This window comes from Bos javanicus, chromosome 14 (assembly GCF_032452875.1).
Source record: "Bos javanicus breed banteng chromosome 14, ARS-OSU_banteng_1.0, whole genome shotgun sequence".
Lineage (NCBI taxonomy): Eukaryota > Metazoa > Chordata > Mammalia > Artiodactyla > Bovidae > Bos > Bos javanicus.
In genome coordinates this window covers 69,650,827-69,665,284 of record NC_083881.1, presented here as the reverse complement: position 1 = coordinate 69,665,284, position 14,458 = coordinate 69,650,827, and the positions used below count along the sequence as shown (strand labels likewise).

The following is a 14,458-nucleotide window of genomic DNA, read 5'->3' as shown; positions in this document are numbered from 1 at the left end:
GAGGAAGTGTGGCAAAATATTAACAATCGAGGCATCTGGGCAAAAGGGGTGTGAGAGGTCTGTACACTGTTCTTGCAACTACCCTGTAGGTTTATAACTATTTAAAAAACAAAAAAACCATCAGCAAGGTATCTTCTTTTTGGCCATGCTGTGTGGCTTGTGGGATCTTAGTTCTTCGACCAGGGGTCGAACTCTGGGCTCATGACATGCAGCGATGAAAGTGCTGAGCCTAACCACTGAGCTGCCAGGTAATTCCTGCAGTTCAATTCAGTCGCTCAGTCGTGTACTGCCACCCAATGAACCGCAGCACGCCAGGTGTCTTCTTTATGAAGCAGAATGCTAAGTATGGCCTCTGGGATAAGATAAAATGGAAACTCAAGTCCCTATTTTAATACTAACTAGATGTGTGATTGCCAACATCCGTTGGATTATGGAAAAAGCAAGAGAGTTGCAGAAAAACATCTATTTCTGCTGTTTTGACTATGTCAAAGCCTTTCAAAGCCTTCACAATAAACTGTGGAAAATTCTGAAAGAGATAGGAATACCAGACCACCTGACCTGCCTCCTGAGAAATCTGTATGCAGGTCAGGAAGCAACAGTTAGAGCTGGACATGGAACAACAGACTGGTTCCAAATAGGAAAAAGAATACGTCAAGGCTGTATATTGTCACCCTGCTTATTTAACTTATATGCAGAGTACATCATGAGAAACGCTGGACTGGAAGAAGCACAAGCTGGAATCAAGATTGCCAGGAGAAATATCAATAACCTCAGATATGCAGATGACACCACCCTTACAGCAGAAAGTGAAGAACTAAAGAGCCTCTTGATGAAAGTGAAAGAGGAGAGTGCAAAAGTTGGTTTAAAGCTCAACATTCAGAAAACAAAGATCATGGCATCTGGTTCCATCACTTCATGGGAAATAGATAGGGAAACAGTAGAAACAGTGTCAGACTTTATTTTGGGGGGGGGCTCCAAAATCACTGCAGATGGTGATTGCAGCCAAGAAATTAAAGGACGCTTGTTCCTTGGAAGAAAAGTTATGATCAATCTAGATAGCATATTAAAAAGCAGAGACATTACTTTGCTGACAAAGGTCTATCTAGTCAAGGCTATGGTTTTTCCAGTAGTCATGTATGGATGTGAGTTGGAGTATAAAGAAAACTGATCGCTGAAGACTTGATGCTTTTGAACTGTGGTATTGGAAAAGACTCTTGAAAGTTCCTTGGACTGCAAGGAGATCCAACCAGTCCATCCTAAAGGAAATCAGTACTGAATATTCATTGGAAGGACTGATGTTGAAGCTGAAACTCCAAAAACTTTGGCCACCTGATGCAAAGAACTGACTCATTTGAAAAGACCCTGATGCTGGGAAGGATCGAAGGCAGGAGGAGAAGGGGATGACAGAGAATAAGATGGTTGGATGGCCTCACTGACTCCATGCACATGAGTTTGAATAAACTCCAGGAGTTGGTGATGGACAGGGAGGTCTGGTGTGCTGCAGTCCATGGGGTGGCAAAGAGTTGGACGCGACTGAACTGAACTGAAATCTCAGAAATGGAAGTCGGAAAACTGAAATCAACAAAGACAGATTTGCCTAGATCACAGTCTGAACCTGTAGGGTTCACTAAATTTTCCGAAGACTCTCAGGCCTGCCGATGAGGCTGTTCTGTCCGCTGGCCAAGGGAACAGGGAAAGCAAACTGAGCGACGTAGTTCCCCAGCAAGCCGTCTCCCAAGGTAACTGGGAGGAGGCGTGGCCAGGACATCGGCCCCACCCTCCTCCAACTCGAATAACGATTGGTCTGGAGGCGCGGCGGGGGTGGGGTGGGGGCGGAACCAGGACGCCCCGCCCCGGCGGGGGGTCAGGCCGCCATTTTGGGTTGTGTGGGTTTCCGGGACGTTCCGCGTGCCTCCTCGCTTCCGGGCAGTTCCGCACGTCAGAGGCCCCCGGGGCCCGCGTCCGAGCGTCAGGTTGGAGCCGGGAAGCGTCCCTGGGGGTAGCGGCGGCGGGGGCAGGATGAGCGCGGAGGCGGCGGACCGGGAGGCGGCCACCTCCAGCCGCCCCTGCACCCCGCCGCAGACCTCCTGGTTCGAGTTCCTGCTGCAGGAGTCGCTGTTGGAGAAACACCTGCGCAAGCCCTGCCCGGGTAAGCGCGGCGCCCGCGGCCCAAGGATTGCCCTCGGGGCTCCCGCCGCCCCGCGCCTTCTGTCGCTACCCCGCGGCCCGGGGAGGCGGGCCTCGGGGCTGAGCCCTGGCGCCGCCCCGTCTCTGACTGGGCATCAAACCTGCCGGCGCGGGGCGCCGCTCCAGGAGGCCTAAGAAAAGCGGGAAACAGAGCCCCTCCCGCTCCCGCCCCCTATTAGTGTTTGCCGTCTTGTCGCCTCTCAGGTGGCCTTGTGACCGTACTCGGGTTCGGGGGGGGGGGGGCCTCAGCCCTCCCCTGGGGCTGAACCCCGGACAGTTTGGGCGGGGGGTGCGGTCTGTGGAGACATCAGCTGTTCAGAGGCTGGTCCTGACGCTGAATATCTTAGGTCCGTATTTTAACTGTTTGATTCCTCAACAAACGGATTCTGCTGACTCAATTATTCCAAAGTTGGGTTGTAAATCAAAGCGAAAACTTCTGAAAGCAGAAAATGCTATCACAGTTGCACGATGGTTATTGTATAATGATGTTTATGATTGATACTGCGGTTCAGGAGTGCTGTTCAGGGAGGGTGGGAAATAACAGGTATTTCTGGAAAGAGGTGCTGGCATGAAAAGGTAAGTTCCTTGGATGATAAATTGCTGACGAGAGTTCGAATCCAGATGTGCTTGTTCAGTCTAATCCACTGGTAATTAGACTAATCCACCACTAATGAGCTGGTGGAGACTCCTGTGCGAGAAGTTGGTGTACTTCACGTGGGCGGTTTTACCACTATATTGTATTAATGTGCTTTTAATTCAGTTTGTTGAGTGTTTCTGGGTGCCAAGCTCTGTGCTTCATGCTTCACAGCTGCATTCTCGTTTAATTCCGTCTTCATGATAATCCTGTGAGGTAGGTGGTCCTCTATTTTGCATTGACAGAAACAGGTGCAGAGGTAACTTGATGCAAGTCCCACTAATTAAGCCTTAAAGCAATAATTTTAAACATGGCATTTCTTTCCCCTAATTTGACAGTTGTTTGCCGAACTGAAATCTGTAACCATTATGTTCTGTCGTCTAAAGTGCTTTTGTCTGCAAGGATCTGTTATCGTCCCTTCTTACATCCTTCCTGATCTTTCGTTTATAATAGCCAGGCTCACTTCTTGTGAATCATAATCCTTATTCATTGTAACTACACAACTGTTTGGATCCCCCTTTTTATCCCTTAACTTTCAAAAAAAATTGAATAGTTGATTTATAATGTTTTAGGTATACAATGAGGTGATTCAGTTATATGTATACACCTGTTCCTTTTCAGATTGTTTATGTGCTTTTTTGTGTGGATTTCCAAAAAAATTGAATAGTTGATTTATAATGTTTTAGGTATACAGTGAGGTGATTCAGTTATATGTATACACCTGTTCCTTTTCAGATTGTTTATGTGCTTTTTTATGTGCTTTTCCATTGTTTATGTGCTTATTTGCTCAGTCCATGAGATTCTCCAGGCAAGAATACTGGAGTGGGTTGTTATAGGTTATTAAAATAACCTATTGGAGTATAGTTCAATATCCAGTAGAGTTCCCTGTGCTATGTAGTCGTGATATATTGACATTGAATGTAGTTCAATATATTGATACTGGATATAGTTCCCTGTGCTATAGAGTAGGTCCTTGTTGTCTACCTTATGTATATTCGTGTGTATCTGTTAGTCCCAAGTTCCTGATTTATCCCTGCCCCCCAGCCCCTTTGGTAACCATAAATTTGTTTTCTTTCTGACTCTATTTTGTAAGTAAGTTCATTTGTATTTTTTTTGGTTCCACGTGAAAGTGATGTCATACGACATTTGTGTTTCTCTGACTTGACTTGACTTAGTCTGATAATCTCTAGATCCATCCACATTGCTGCAGATGGTATAATCTCATTCTTTTTTATGGCCAGGTAGTGTTTGACTGTGTATATGTACTGCACATTCTTTATCCATTCATCTGTCAGTGGACATTTAGGTTTCTTCAACGTATTGGCTATTGTAAGCAGTGCCACTGTGAACACTGGTGTGCATGGATCTTTTTGAGTTAGAGTTTCCATCTTTTCTTGACATATGCCCAGGAGTGAGATTGCTGGATAATATCAATTAAAATTATTTGCCATTATAGGTTATAATTTCCATTCCAATAATAAAATTAATTAATACAAATTAATTTTTAAACTAACCTCTGTATTTTTTTCATATTTGTAGACTTTTAGACGATGGCCATTCTCACCATTGTGAGATGATTGATTACTCTGTGTAGTTTGATTTGCATTTCTCAAATAGTGATACGGAGCATCTTTTCATGTGCCTGTTGGCCTATTTGGGTTCCTTTTGTGGCCAGAAACCAATACGGTGAATCTTTTTGCATCTTTGTAATTAGACCTTAAGTTCAGGAATTGCTTTCTTTTAAATCCTAGATCCTGCACCAGTTCAGCTTATAGTCCAGTTTTTGGAACAGGCTTCCAAACCTTCAGTTAATGAGCAAAACCAAGTTCAACCTCCACCTGATAACAAGAGAAATCGTGTTTTAAAGCTCCTTGCTCTTAAAGTTGCTGCACATTTGAAATGGGACTTAGACATATTAGAGAAAAGGTATACAAGATTTAAATGAATTAAAAAAAAAAGATTTAAGTGAATTTATTTTGAGAACTGTTAGATATTTTGGTTTATTTCAGTATGTGTTCTTATAATATGGGTCTTTAAAGTGAAAACTATTTTTCTGTGTATTCTTGGTAAAATATGCAAGTATTTTCCAACAAGTGTGAGAAAATATTTTACTGTTGAATGAATTTAAATCACCTTTTAAAGTATAAACTTGGTGTTATCAATAATGAACCAGTTTATTATTATTCTCATTTTTTTGACATGATAAGTAGAGAAAATCCATGACTGAACAGTTTTAAATCTTCATTTTACTTTTACATATCTGAAGAAAATAAAAATTAATGATGAATCGTACATAATATTATGGTACATATTATCTTTGTTGAATAATTCATTTAATTTTACTGGTCATAAATCAGTCACTGTCTCTTAAACTTTTAAACAATCTTATTAGAATCAGTGGTTATTTGTTTATAAATAAGTGTTTCAAATGCATCGTTATATAATGATTTGTTTTCACCCCCTTCTCACAATTTAAAGAGAAATACCTTATAGAATATTTGGAGAAATTCAGAAAATAAGAAATAATAGGGAGGGGAAAGAAGTGTTTTTAACATTTTTGCGTAATTTTTGTTGTTTTCCTCCCTATATTTTTAAACAAAGTTGTGAACATACCTTGTATACTCTTTTGATTTTTGTTTTGTTTCATATAGCAGGATATCATGAGCATTTCCCCAGTTTGGTTTTTGGAGATTATCCATTGTATAGATAATTTATTAATTGTTCCTCTATTGACAGGTTTTTAGTTTTTCTCTAGTTTTTCACTTTTATAGATCATAGAGCTTTAAAATGTCTTTGTCCATAAGCTTTATATGAATTGCGAGTTGTGTCCTTGGTATAGATTGTTAAATTGCCAGGTCAAGTGGTGTAAACGTTGTTAAAGCTCATTATGCATATACTGGATTGCGTTTCCAGAGAGTTACATTCGTTTATACTTACACTACTAGTACTTGAACACTTTTTTCACCATATATTTTCCAGCATTAAATATTAGGATTAAAAAAAAGGTTTGTTCTTTAAGGGGGAGCTTATCTGTTAATAGACTCAAGGCTTATCACCAGATAGCAATGTGTGCAAAACAGTATGATGTATATGATAGAGTTGGAAAATTGAACACTTGACTGGATATTTGATGATAAACAATAATTTTTAGATGTGAAATTTATACTCTCCTTATGTTAGGAGGTAATTTTTTGGAGATATGTTCTGAAATACTTGGGAAGAAATGATTTACTATTGGGAATTTGCTTTACAGTAATATGGAAAGGAGGGAAGTGGGTGAGAGTAGAGATGAAACAAGATTGGCTATCAGATGATAACTGTTGAAGCTGGATGATGGGCACATTGGTGTGTATTATATTATTCTGTCTACTTTTGTATAGATTTAAATTGTTTTTGTTAGAAAAGCTTAAAAGATCTTTTGATAAATTTTCATTTACGTTGTTGAGACAGGTTAATAGAATGGCTCTGTGGATTTACTACTAAAATAATTATTTTTAGCAAAGTACTGAATCGTGCATTGTGTACTTGCACAACTTATGTGTCGTTTGATTCTTCCTTTTTAAGTTTGTCTGTTCCAGTATTGAATATGTTGTTGAATGAACTGTTGTGCATCAGTAAAGTTCCTCCCGGGACAAAGCACATAGATATGGATCTGGCCACTTTACCTCCAACCACTGCCATGGCCATACTTCTCTACAATAGATGGTAAATTTTTCATAAACCTAAAATATGTTGGGCAGCCTTTCTTTAATTGCATTATGACTTCAGGGATGTGCTTTTAAGTCATCGGGGATCTCTCAGAGGATCTTGGGAATAGTGAATCTGATGGTGGAGAAAATTATGACTGCATGGACGAAAAGCATTCTGATAGAGAAGTGGATGACTTATACAGTTTTTATTATATGTCAGAATTTTGGATAGTTTATAAGTCTTCTAGGAAGTACTAAAAAAATACTTGAAGTGACATTTATAATGTATTAAATTTTGTTTTTATTTGTCTTTTTTTTTTAAGGGCAATTAGGACAATTGTTCAAAGTAGTTTTCCTGTTAAACAGGCAAAACCTGGACCTCCTCAGTTAAGTGTGTAAGTTGGCCAATAAAGACCTTTACTTGGCACTTTTTTGTCAGTTTGTGTTTTTTTTTTAAATTTTGCAAGTTTTTAAGAACTCTTGGTACAGAAGGAATAAAGCAGAAATCAGAGGGCAGAAGGCCTGCATGCAGGTAGGTTTGGAGGGGGTGGAAGGGTGAGAGACTCAGACAGGCTTTTGGATAACTAGAGTAGAGAGCTCCGAAAAAGGAGGAAGCACTTTGTAAAGTGTGCCTTTCGTCTTAATGTTAACTGCCCTGGTTCCAGGAATTAAGATTGTTTTCATTTAATTAAATTTACTTGAAATAGATGTTTGTTCTGTATGTGGGAAATTTTAATTTAGAGTGCAAAAGTTAAGTACAATAGTTTGATCAGGTCTGGAGTTTTAAACCTTGTTCTTAAATTCCAAGTAGTAGCAACTTACCCAACTTTGGAGCTAGAGTGTAGTTTCTAACTTGATGTAAATAAGTTTTTGCTGCCAGAAAGTTTTATTTTTAAATTGAGGGTTGTTTTTTTTTTAATGCAAAGCAAATGAAAAAATAATGGTAGATAAAGGAGCATCATCATAATTGAGTTTATTTTTTAAGCATGAACAGAAATAGCATTAAAAGCATTTTTATTTATTTAAATTCAGCCTCACTGTCAAGAATGATCTTTAAGTTTTGAATTTTCAGTCTTTCAAGTAATATTTGGTACTCTTCTGTCATTTCTCTTTTAGTATGAATCAGATGCAACAGGAGAAAGAGCTAACGGAAAATATTTTGAAAGTGGTGAGTATTGGTATCGATTACACTGTAACCTTTCTGGGATGTATTATATTTAGAGCATGTATAGGTGCTTCTTCTAATCTTATATATATTAAGAGTTAGTTGGCTTGGTTTAGATGTGATGACATTTAGACTTTGGAGAAGGCAATGGCACCCCACTCCAGTACTCTTGCCTGAAAAATCCCATGGACGGAGGAGCCTGGTGGGCTGAAGTCCATGGGGTCTCTAAGAGTCGGACACGACTGAGTGACTTCACTTTCACTTTTCACTTTCATGCATTGGAGAAGGAAATGGCAACCCACTCCAGTGTTCTTGCCTGGAGGATCCCAGGGACGGGGGAGCCTGGTGGGCTGCCGTCTCTGGGGTTGCACAGAGTTGGACACGACTGAAGCGACTTAGCAGCAGCAGCAGCAGAACATAATTTGATAATATTCTAAATTGACACTTTTTAATGTTAATGAGAGTACTTTGCCACTAGGTTTGTTGTCAGATATTTCATAGTGCTTTAGCAGATGTGAGAAGTCACTCTTATAGGTGTTTTCTTTATATTATTTTGTATCCTCCCTAAATTCTATAGTAAACATGTATTTTAAAATTATTTTTATTTTAAAAATGATTTTTACAAATTTCAGTTTATTTTTACTTTTTCTTTGGCCATGCTGTGCGGGGTTTGGGATCTCAGTTTCCCAATCAGATTGAATCCAGGCCGCTGCAGTGAAAGTGCCAAGTGCTAACTACTGGACTGCCAGAAATTCCCTAAAACTACTTTGTATTCAGTTATACATACATACATTTATATACAGTTACTTTAAAATTTAAATTAGATTTAAATTCTTTAGTCAACATAAAAGTAGAAACCATAATTTAAAATGATCTCTTTAGTTCTTTATTTAATATGCAATGTATCAGAGATACCACCCAAAGTGCAGAGGCTAGGAAAGGAGAAGGAAGGTAACCATCTGTATCTATATACAACAGATAGTGTATTTTGAATGTGGAAGCAAAAAATGTGTCATTTTATTATTATTATCTGAGCAACTGATCTGATCTGAATGCCTAGAAAAATGACTGGCACATCAAAGCATGCAAAAAGTTTCTTGAGTACATCAGTGGGACGGTGCAGATCTTAAACATTTTTCATCAGTAACTTTTATATAAAAGAAAGGTGTCAGTCTTTTCCAATTTGTGTTTTCAGTTTCACAATAGGAACCTTGTGAATTTTAAAATCTTAAAGTAACTTTGGCAAATATAATTTCACTCTTGCTGTGTTAGGCGCATTTCTAAAGTAGACTAGTACGTTAAGCTGCTGAGTACCCTGCAGATATTTTTTGGTTGATACAGTCCACTATTGCCATTTTTGTATTTTAAAAATTTGCTTATTGAACTTTTGTAGCTAAAAGAACAAGCTTCTGATTCTATCCTGGTACTAGAGGCAGCCCTTAAGTTAAACAAGGATCTTTATGTCCACACGATGAGAACACTGGACTTACTGGCCGTGGAGCCAGGCATGGTCAACGGAGAAACTGAGAGTTCCACTGCTGGATTGAAGATCAAAACCGAGGAGATGCAGTGCCAGGTATTTATTTCAGTGTTTAATCAATGCATGGCACATTTTTGGAAAATCTTACATAAAATCATCCTTGTATTTTTAATTAGAGCTTATTTCTAATGATTTTACTTCCTATGTTTACTTTGATTTTACTTCCTATGTTTATTAAAACTTTGCATTATAGTTAATTGTGAATTTTATAAGACCCCGTTGAAATTTTTCTGAAAGAAATGGAAGGAAAATTTCATATGCTCTTTTGTTTCCAAACTAGTTAACAGACTGACAATGCAGGGAGTAATAATATGAATGAACTGACTAGCAGTTCATTCACATTATAAGAAATCTAATCAGACCAAGAAAACAAAACAAAACTGATATTGTGCTAGATTTTGAAAAATGTAGGCTCCTAGAGAAATACCTAGTTTTTCAAGGATCTTAAGCTGCCTGCTCTCCGTAACTCTGTACCCTAGTTCCTTTGTTGCTTTCAGTTGTTTTTTGTTGTTAGGCACTTTATGTGTTGATAGCTTCTTTTTCCCTGCTTGATTGTAAACTCTTTGAGGTCTCTTTTTTAAAATATATTTGTATTTTGCATTTTCTGTACATATTAGCACAGAATCTTGAGTATAATAGAAATTTTAAAAGAATTAATGATTGCCTATGGAGGGCCACTACGATAGAGCCTTTTATGTTCTATATTTTCTCCATTGTGTGAATTGGCATAACATTTTAAAAAAATTAATCTTTTTGGCTGTGCTGGTTCATTGTAGCTGCTTGCGGGCCTTCTCTAGTTATGCTGAGTGGAGGCTACTCTCTACTTACGGTGGCTTCTCTTCTTTCGGAGCGTGGGTTCTTGGGCTTTGGTGGTTGTGGCTCATAGCCTCTAGAGCACAGGCTCAGTAGTTGTGGTGCATGGGCTTAGTTGCCCCAAGGCATGTGGAATCTTCCTGAACCGGGGATCCAACCCACATCCCCTGCATTGGCAGATGGGTTCTTAACCACTGGGCCACCAGGGATGTCTGGCATGACTTCTTTCATCACTGTTTCCCAATCTTGAAAGAGCAGAAATACCTCTGACTTTAAAAAGGGTTGAGAGGTACCTTTTCAGATTAGCTGGTTCTGGAGTTAAAGATAATCCCTTTTCAAGACTTGCTGAGATGGAGTCTCATAGACTAGGAGTAGGAGTCATGAGGCATTGGCAGTTGGTAACCACTTCAAGGGCTCCCCCAGTGGCTCAGCAGTAAAGAATCTATCTGCCAATGCAGAAGATGCAGATTCGGTCTCTGGGTCAGGAAGATCCGCTGGAGAAGGAAATGGCAACCCACTCCAGTATTCTTACCTGGAGAATCCCATGGACAAAGGAGCTTGGTGGGCTACAGTCCATGGGGTTGCGAAAGAGTTGGACACAACTTAGCGACTATACAACAACAACAACTCTGTCTTTGCCTGGAAAAGGGAATTATATGTATCTATAATATGTGTGCATATATAGGTGTGCTTGTGTGTATATAAATCTTTATTATATACATACACGTACTTTAAACTTTAGCACTCCTTTATCCTAGATGGAAGGAAGCACTTTAGAATGAAAATCTGCCCAACATTAAATATGGATTAAATAGTGTAAAGCAGTGTTCTAGAGGCTGAGGAAGAATTAATCTTTATTGTTGAACAGAACAGAATAGTATCTGTAGTCTGGTATCAGTGAAGAGTAGTTTGGTCAGGAATATCAGAGACTTAGGAATTTGGAAGAGGAATGAGTATCTGTTGGCTCAGGTTGGTTTGGTGCAAATGGAAATAAACAGTGTGAAATGAAATTTATTTCTACATCTGATGTGAATGGGGAGTTGAGAAGATTGGTGGGTTTGAAATAGAGAAGAATAGAGAGGTTTGGAGAGAGAAGGTAGTCCAGATTCTGAGATCTTGAAAATCAGCCCGTGGGGTTTGAACTTTCTCCTCCTTGGGGGAATAAGTTGAAGGCTTTTTTAAAAAGTCAGATCGAGAAGACAGAGCAGTCAGCCTTGTGAGGAGTAAATTTGAGATAGAATATTAGGAACCTAAGGGTCTGGCTTCAAGTCTGGTCTCTGCCAGTGCTTGGTTATATGCTTTCAAGTAGAAATGTCGCTTTCTGGGCCTTAGTATTCTTGTTCATAAAATGGCCAAGTTCAACTCAGTCTTTGAATTCTGCATTAGGTAAATCTAGGTGTCTGTTTAAGAATGCTCCTGGAAAAATATGCAGATTCTGTTAGAAAAAGACAAGTGGAAATGAGCTGTCATTTTATACTCATTCGTTCAGATTTCTCAATATTTTATTCTGGCCAGTTCTTTATTCATTAGCCCCTCATACCCTTTTGGAGACACCCCCGTGGCTGTCCCCTTTTTCGTTGTTAGAAGAATCCCCTACCTTCTAAGACTTGATGGGAGGGAGACCCTGTTTCCTATAATAAAACTGACAACTCAAAATATTTGTGTTCTCTAGCCTTATCCTGCTGGAGGACAGGCACGTCACATCGGTGTGACAGAGACATTTAGACTGAATTAGGAGCTGGCTGGGCTTGCCTGGTGGCTCAGCAGCAAAGAATCTGCCTGCAAATGCAGAAGCCACAGGAGATGTGAATTTGATCCCTGGGTTGGGAAGCTCCCCTGGAGAAGGGCATGGCTACCCACTCCAGTACTCTTGCCTGGAGAATCCCAGGGACAGAGGAGCCTGGCGGGCTACAGTCCATGGGGTCGCAAAGAGTCAGACACGACTGAAGCGACGTAGCACACACGCAGGAGCTTGCTAGTGAGTCAGCGAAGTGGGATGATGGAGCATCCATTGTGATGGTGAGTAACTCCAGCAATGACAGGAAAGTCTAGTTCCCCGGCAGCCCTGGCAGGAGCGGAGCTGCTGCTTTCAGCGTCTGGTTCTGTTGGCTGCAGTTGCCAGGATCTGTGGCGTTGGCTGTTGAGATGGCTGTGCGGTGTTTCACTGCATCAGTTGCGGCTCTTGTTCTGGCTGCTTGCCTCCTATCCCCCTTTGTTTTCCAGGCCTGATTCTTTGGCTTTCCCAATAATTCTGTAGGCCGCCTGACGTCTTACCAGTAAGTCCCCTTAAGTCAGTCAGAGTTGATTTCTGTTGCTTGTGACTAAGAAATTTGACTGTTTCACTGCTCATTAAAATGTTTTTCTTTTTGCTACATGTGTAACTATGTTGCTGAGATAAAGGTGATTTTGAGTTTTGTTAGCTCTTAAGTTCATGAAAAATCACTGAGCAAATTGGTATTCATTACCATTTTAGGTGTGTTACGATTTGGGTGCAGCATACTTCCAGCAAGGCTCTACAAATCCAGCTGTCTATGAAAATGCCAGAGAAAAATTTTTTAGAACCAAAGAACTAATTGCAGAGGTAAATACAGTCATAACAGTAACATGATTTTCAGTCCTTTAAAACATATATATATTTTTTGGCTTTCATTTTCCTGATGATTAAAAAACTATTAATCGTAGTAAATTTGATAGTTCAAAAAACTAATGGAAATATTTTTAAAAATCTGTAATACTACTGCCTAGAAATAATCCCTTTTGCAGTTTTAGCTTTTTTTTTTTTCAGTTTTTGTTCTTTATGTTTTTATACAGTTAAGCTCATGCTATTTTGTATCTTGCTAAAATGTTAGAATAGATATTTTAAATATATCTATCCTATTCTGTTATGTATAGATGTGCTATGATTTTATTTTTCTAGTGGTTGAGCATTTAGATAGTTTGCTGTTCTTATTTATTATAAAGTTGCAAAATGTATATCTCCAAGCATAAATTTTTGTTTAGACTTTAGATAGAGTTAAATTCCTGCAAGTAGAATTACAATGTCAGTGGTCATTAATTTTTTTAAAGGCTGTAATATACAAATTGATTTCTAGGTACATTTCTAGGTACAAATTGATTTCTGAGGGCTCTGCTATTAGTGAAGTTTTTTTAGTTGCTAATTTGATATTTATCTAGAATATCTTTTAAAAAGTTGTGTTCCCGCCCCCAAAAAAAGTTGTGTTCCCTTAATTCCTAGGAGGGTAAACATTTTCATGTGTTTATTGTTTGCATTTTTCTTTTTATGATTCACAAAACTGAATTTTAAAGTATATAACTAGGTTTTTATATGCCTGGTGGCCAGAAAAATTCCCACTTCAATCTTGCCTTTCTTCACCAGAAACACTGAATAAATACACTAGAGATATCTTTTATTGGGAATTCTCATTTTAATTTGCCTGGGGAACTCATCAGATTTCTAATTTTATGGCATTTTGGATATAGTAATTTAAAACTTTAATTTTTTTAAAAAGTATGTCTTAAAAATTTTTTTTTCTGTTTTGGTAGAAGCATTTCTATTTTTTCTGGTTGAGTGAAGATTGAGTTTTCTTTGTTGTCCCCCTTTAAATCTCTGCCAAGTATATGTATCAATATTTTAAAGTATTTTAATCTTTTTTTTTTTTAACAGTTTTCATTCTTTGTTAGTATCTTAATTGTTGTTATACCCACAGAGAGTGATAATAATGTCTACATTTTTATGTTGGCCTGAGAACTCTAAACCAGCGGTCAGCAAACTTTTTTGTAAAAAGCTATATCATAAATATTTTAGGCTTTGTGGCCATATACAGTTTCTGTGGCATAGTCTAATTTGTTGGTTTTTTGTTTGTTTTTTTTTTCTGCCCTTTACAACATTAAGGATTATTCTTTGGTCATGGAATCTATAAAAACAGGACATGGGCTGGTTTTGGCCTGTGAGCAATAGTTTGCTGACCCCTGCTCTAAACCTTTAACTTTTTCATTTTTTATGGTTCCTATTTTCCATTGGCATTTTCTTATGCTGTTAAAGTGCAATAAACGGGTGCTAGACTCTTGTTTCTATTACACTGATGGATAATGATATATACCTCTTACTTTACAGATAGGTTCATTATCTCTTCATTGTACCATAGATGAGAAGCGCTTAGCTGGCTATTGTCAAGCATGTGATGTTCTCGTACCGTCCTCTGATAGTACATCTCAGCAATTGACTCCATATAGTCAGGTCCATATTTGTCTGAGATCTGGCAACTATCAGGTAAGATGTATGACGGGGATACAGTAGTGTCATTGGAAAGCCCTGGAAGCCAGACAGCAGAGTTCAAATCCTGACATCACCATTTACAGTTGTGCCATTTGGGGCACGTCAGACAGATTGGCCTATAAATAGTTGTAATAATTAAGCTTTTTATGAGAAT

General features: G+C 38.8%; 1 protein-coding gene across 1 annotated transcript in view; it reads left to right on the top strand.

Annotated features, from left to right (window-relative positions):
• The first annotated feature begins 1,845 nt into the window (after positions 1 to 1,845).
• The window catches only part of INTS8 (integrator complex subunit 8), a 45,930-nt gene continuing 33,317 nt past the window's right edge, over positions 1,846 to 14,458 (top strand). Inside the window, exons 1-8 of the mRNA XM_061439333.1 lie at positions 1,846 to 2,149; positions 4,573 to 4,747; positions 6,386 to 6,526; positions 6,834 to 6,905; positions 7,627 to 7,678; positions 9,069 to 9,251; positions 12,502 to 12,609; positions 14,143 to 14,298. Coding sequence (XP_061295317.1) covers positions 2,020 to 2,149; positions 4,573 to 4,747; positions 6,386 to 6,526; positions 6,834 to 6,905; positions 7,627 to 7,678; positions 9,069 to 9,251; positions 12,502 to 12,609; positions 14,143 to 14,298 — 1,017 coding nt within the window. The 5' untranslated portion in view covers positions 1,846 to 2,019. The remainder of the gene's footprint in view (positions 2,150 to 4,572; positions 4,748 to 6,385; positions 6,527 to 6,833; positions 6,906 to 7,626; positions 7,679 to 9,068; positions 9,252 to 12,501; positions 12,610 to 14,142; positions 14,299 to 14,458) is intronic.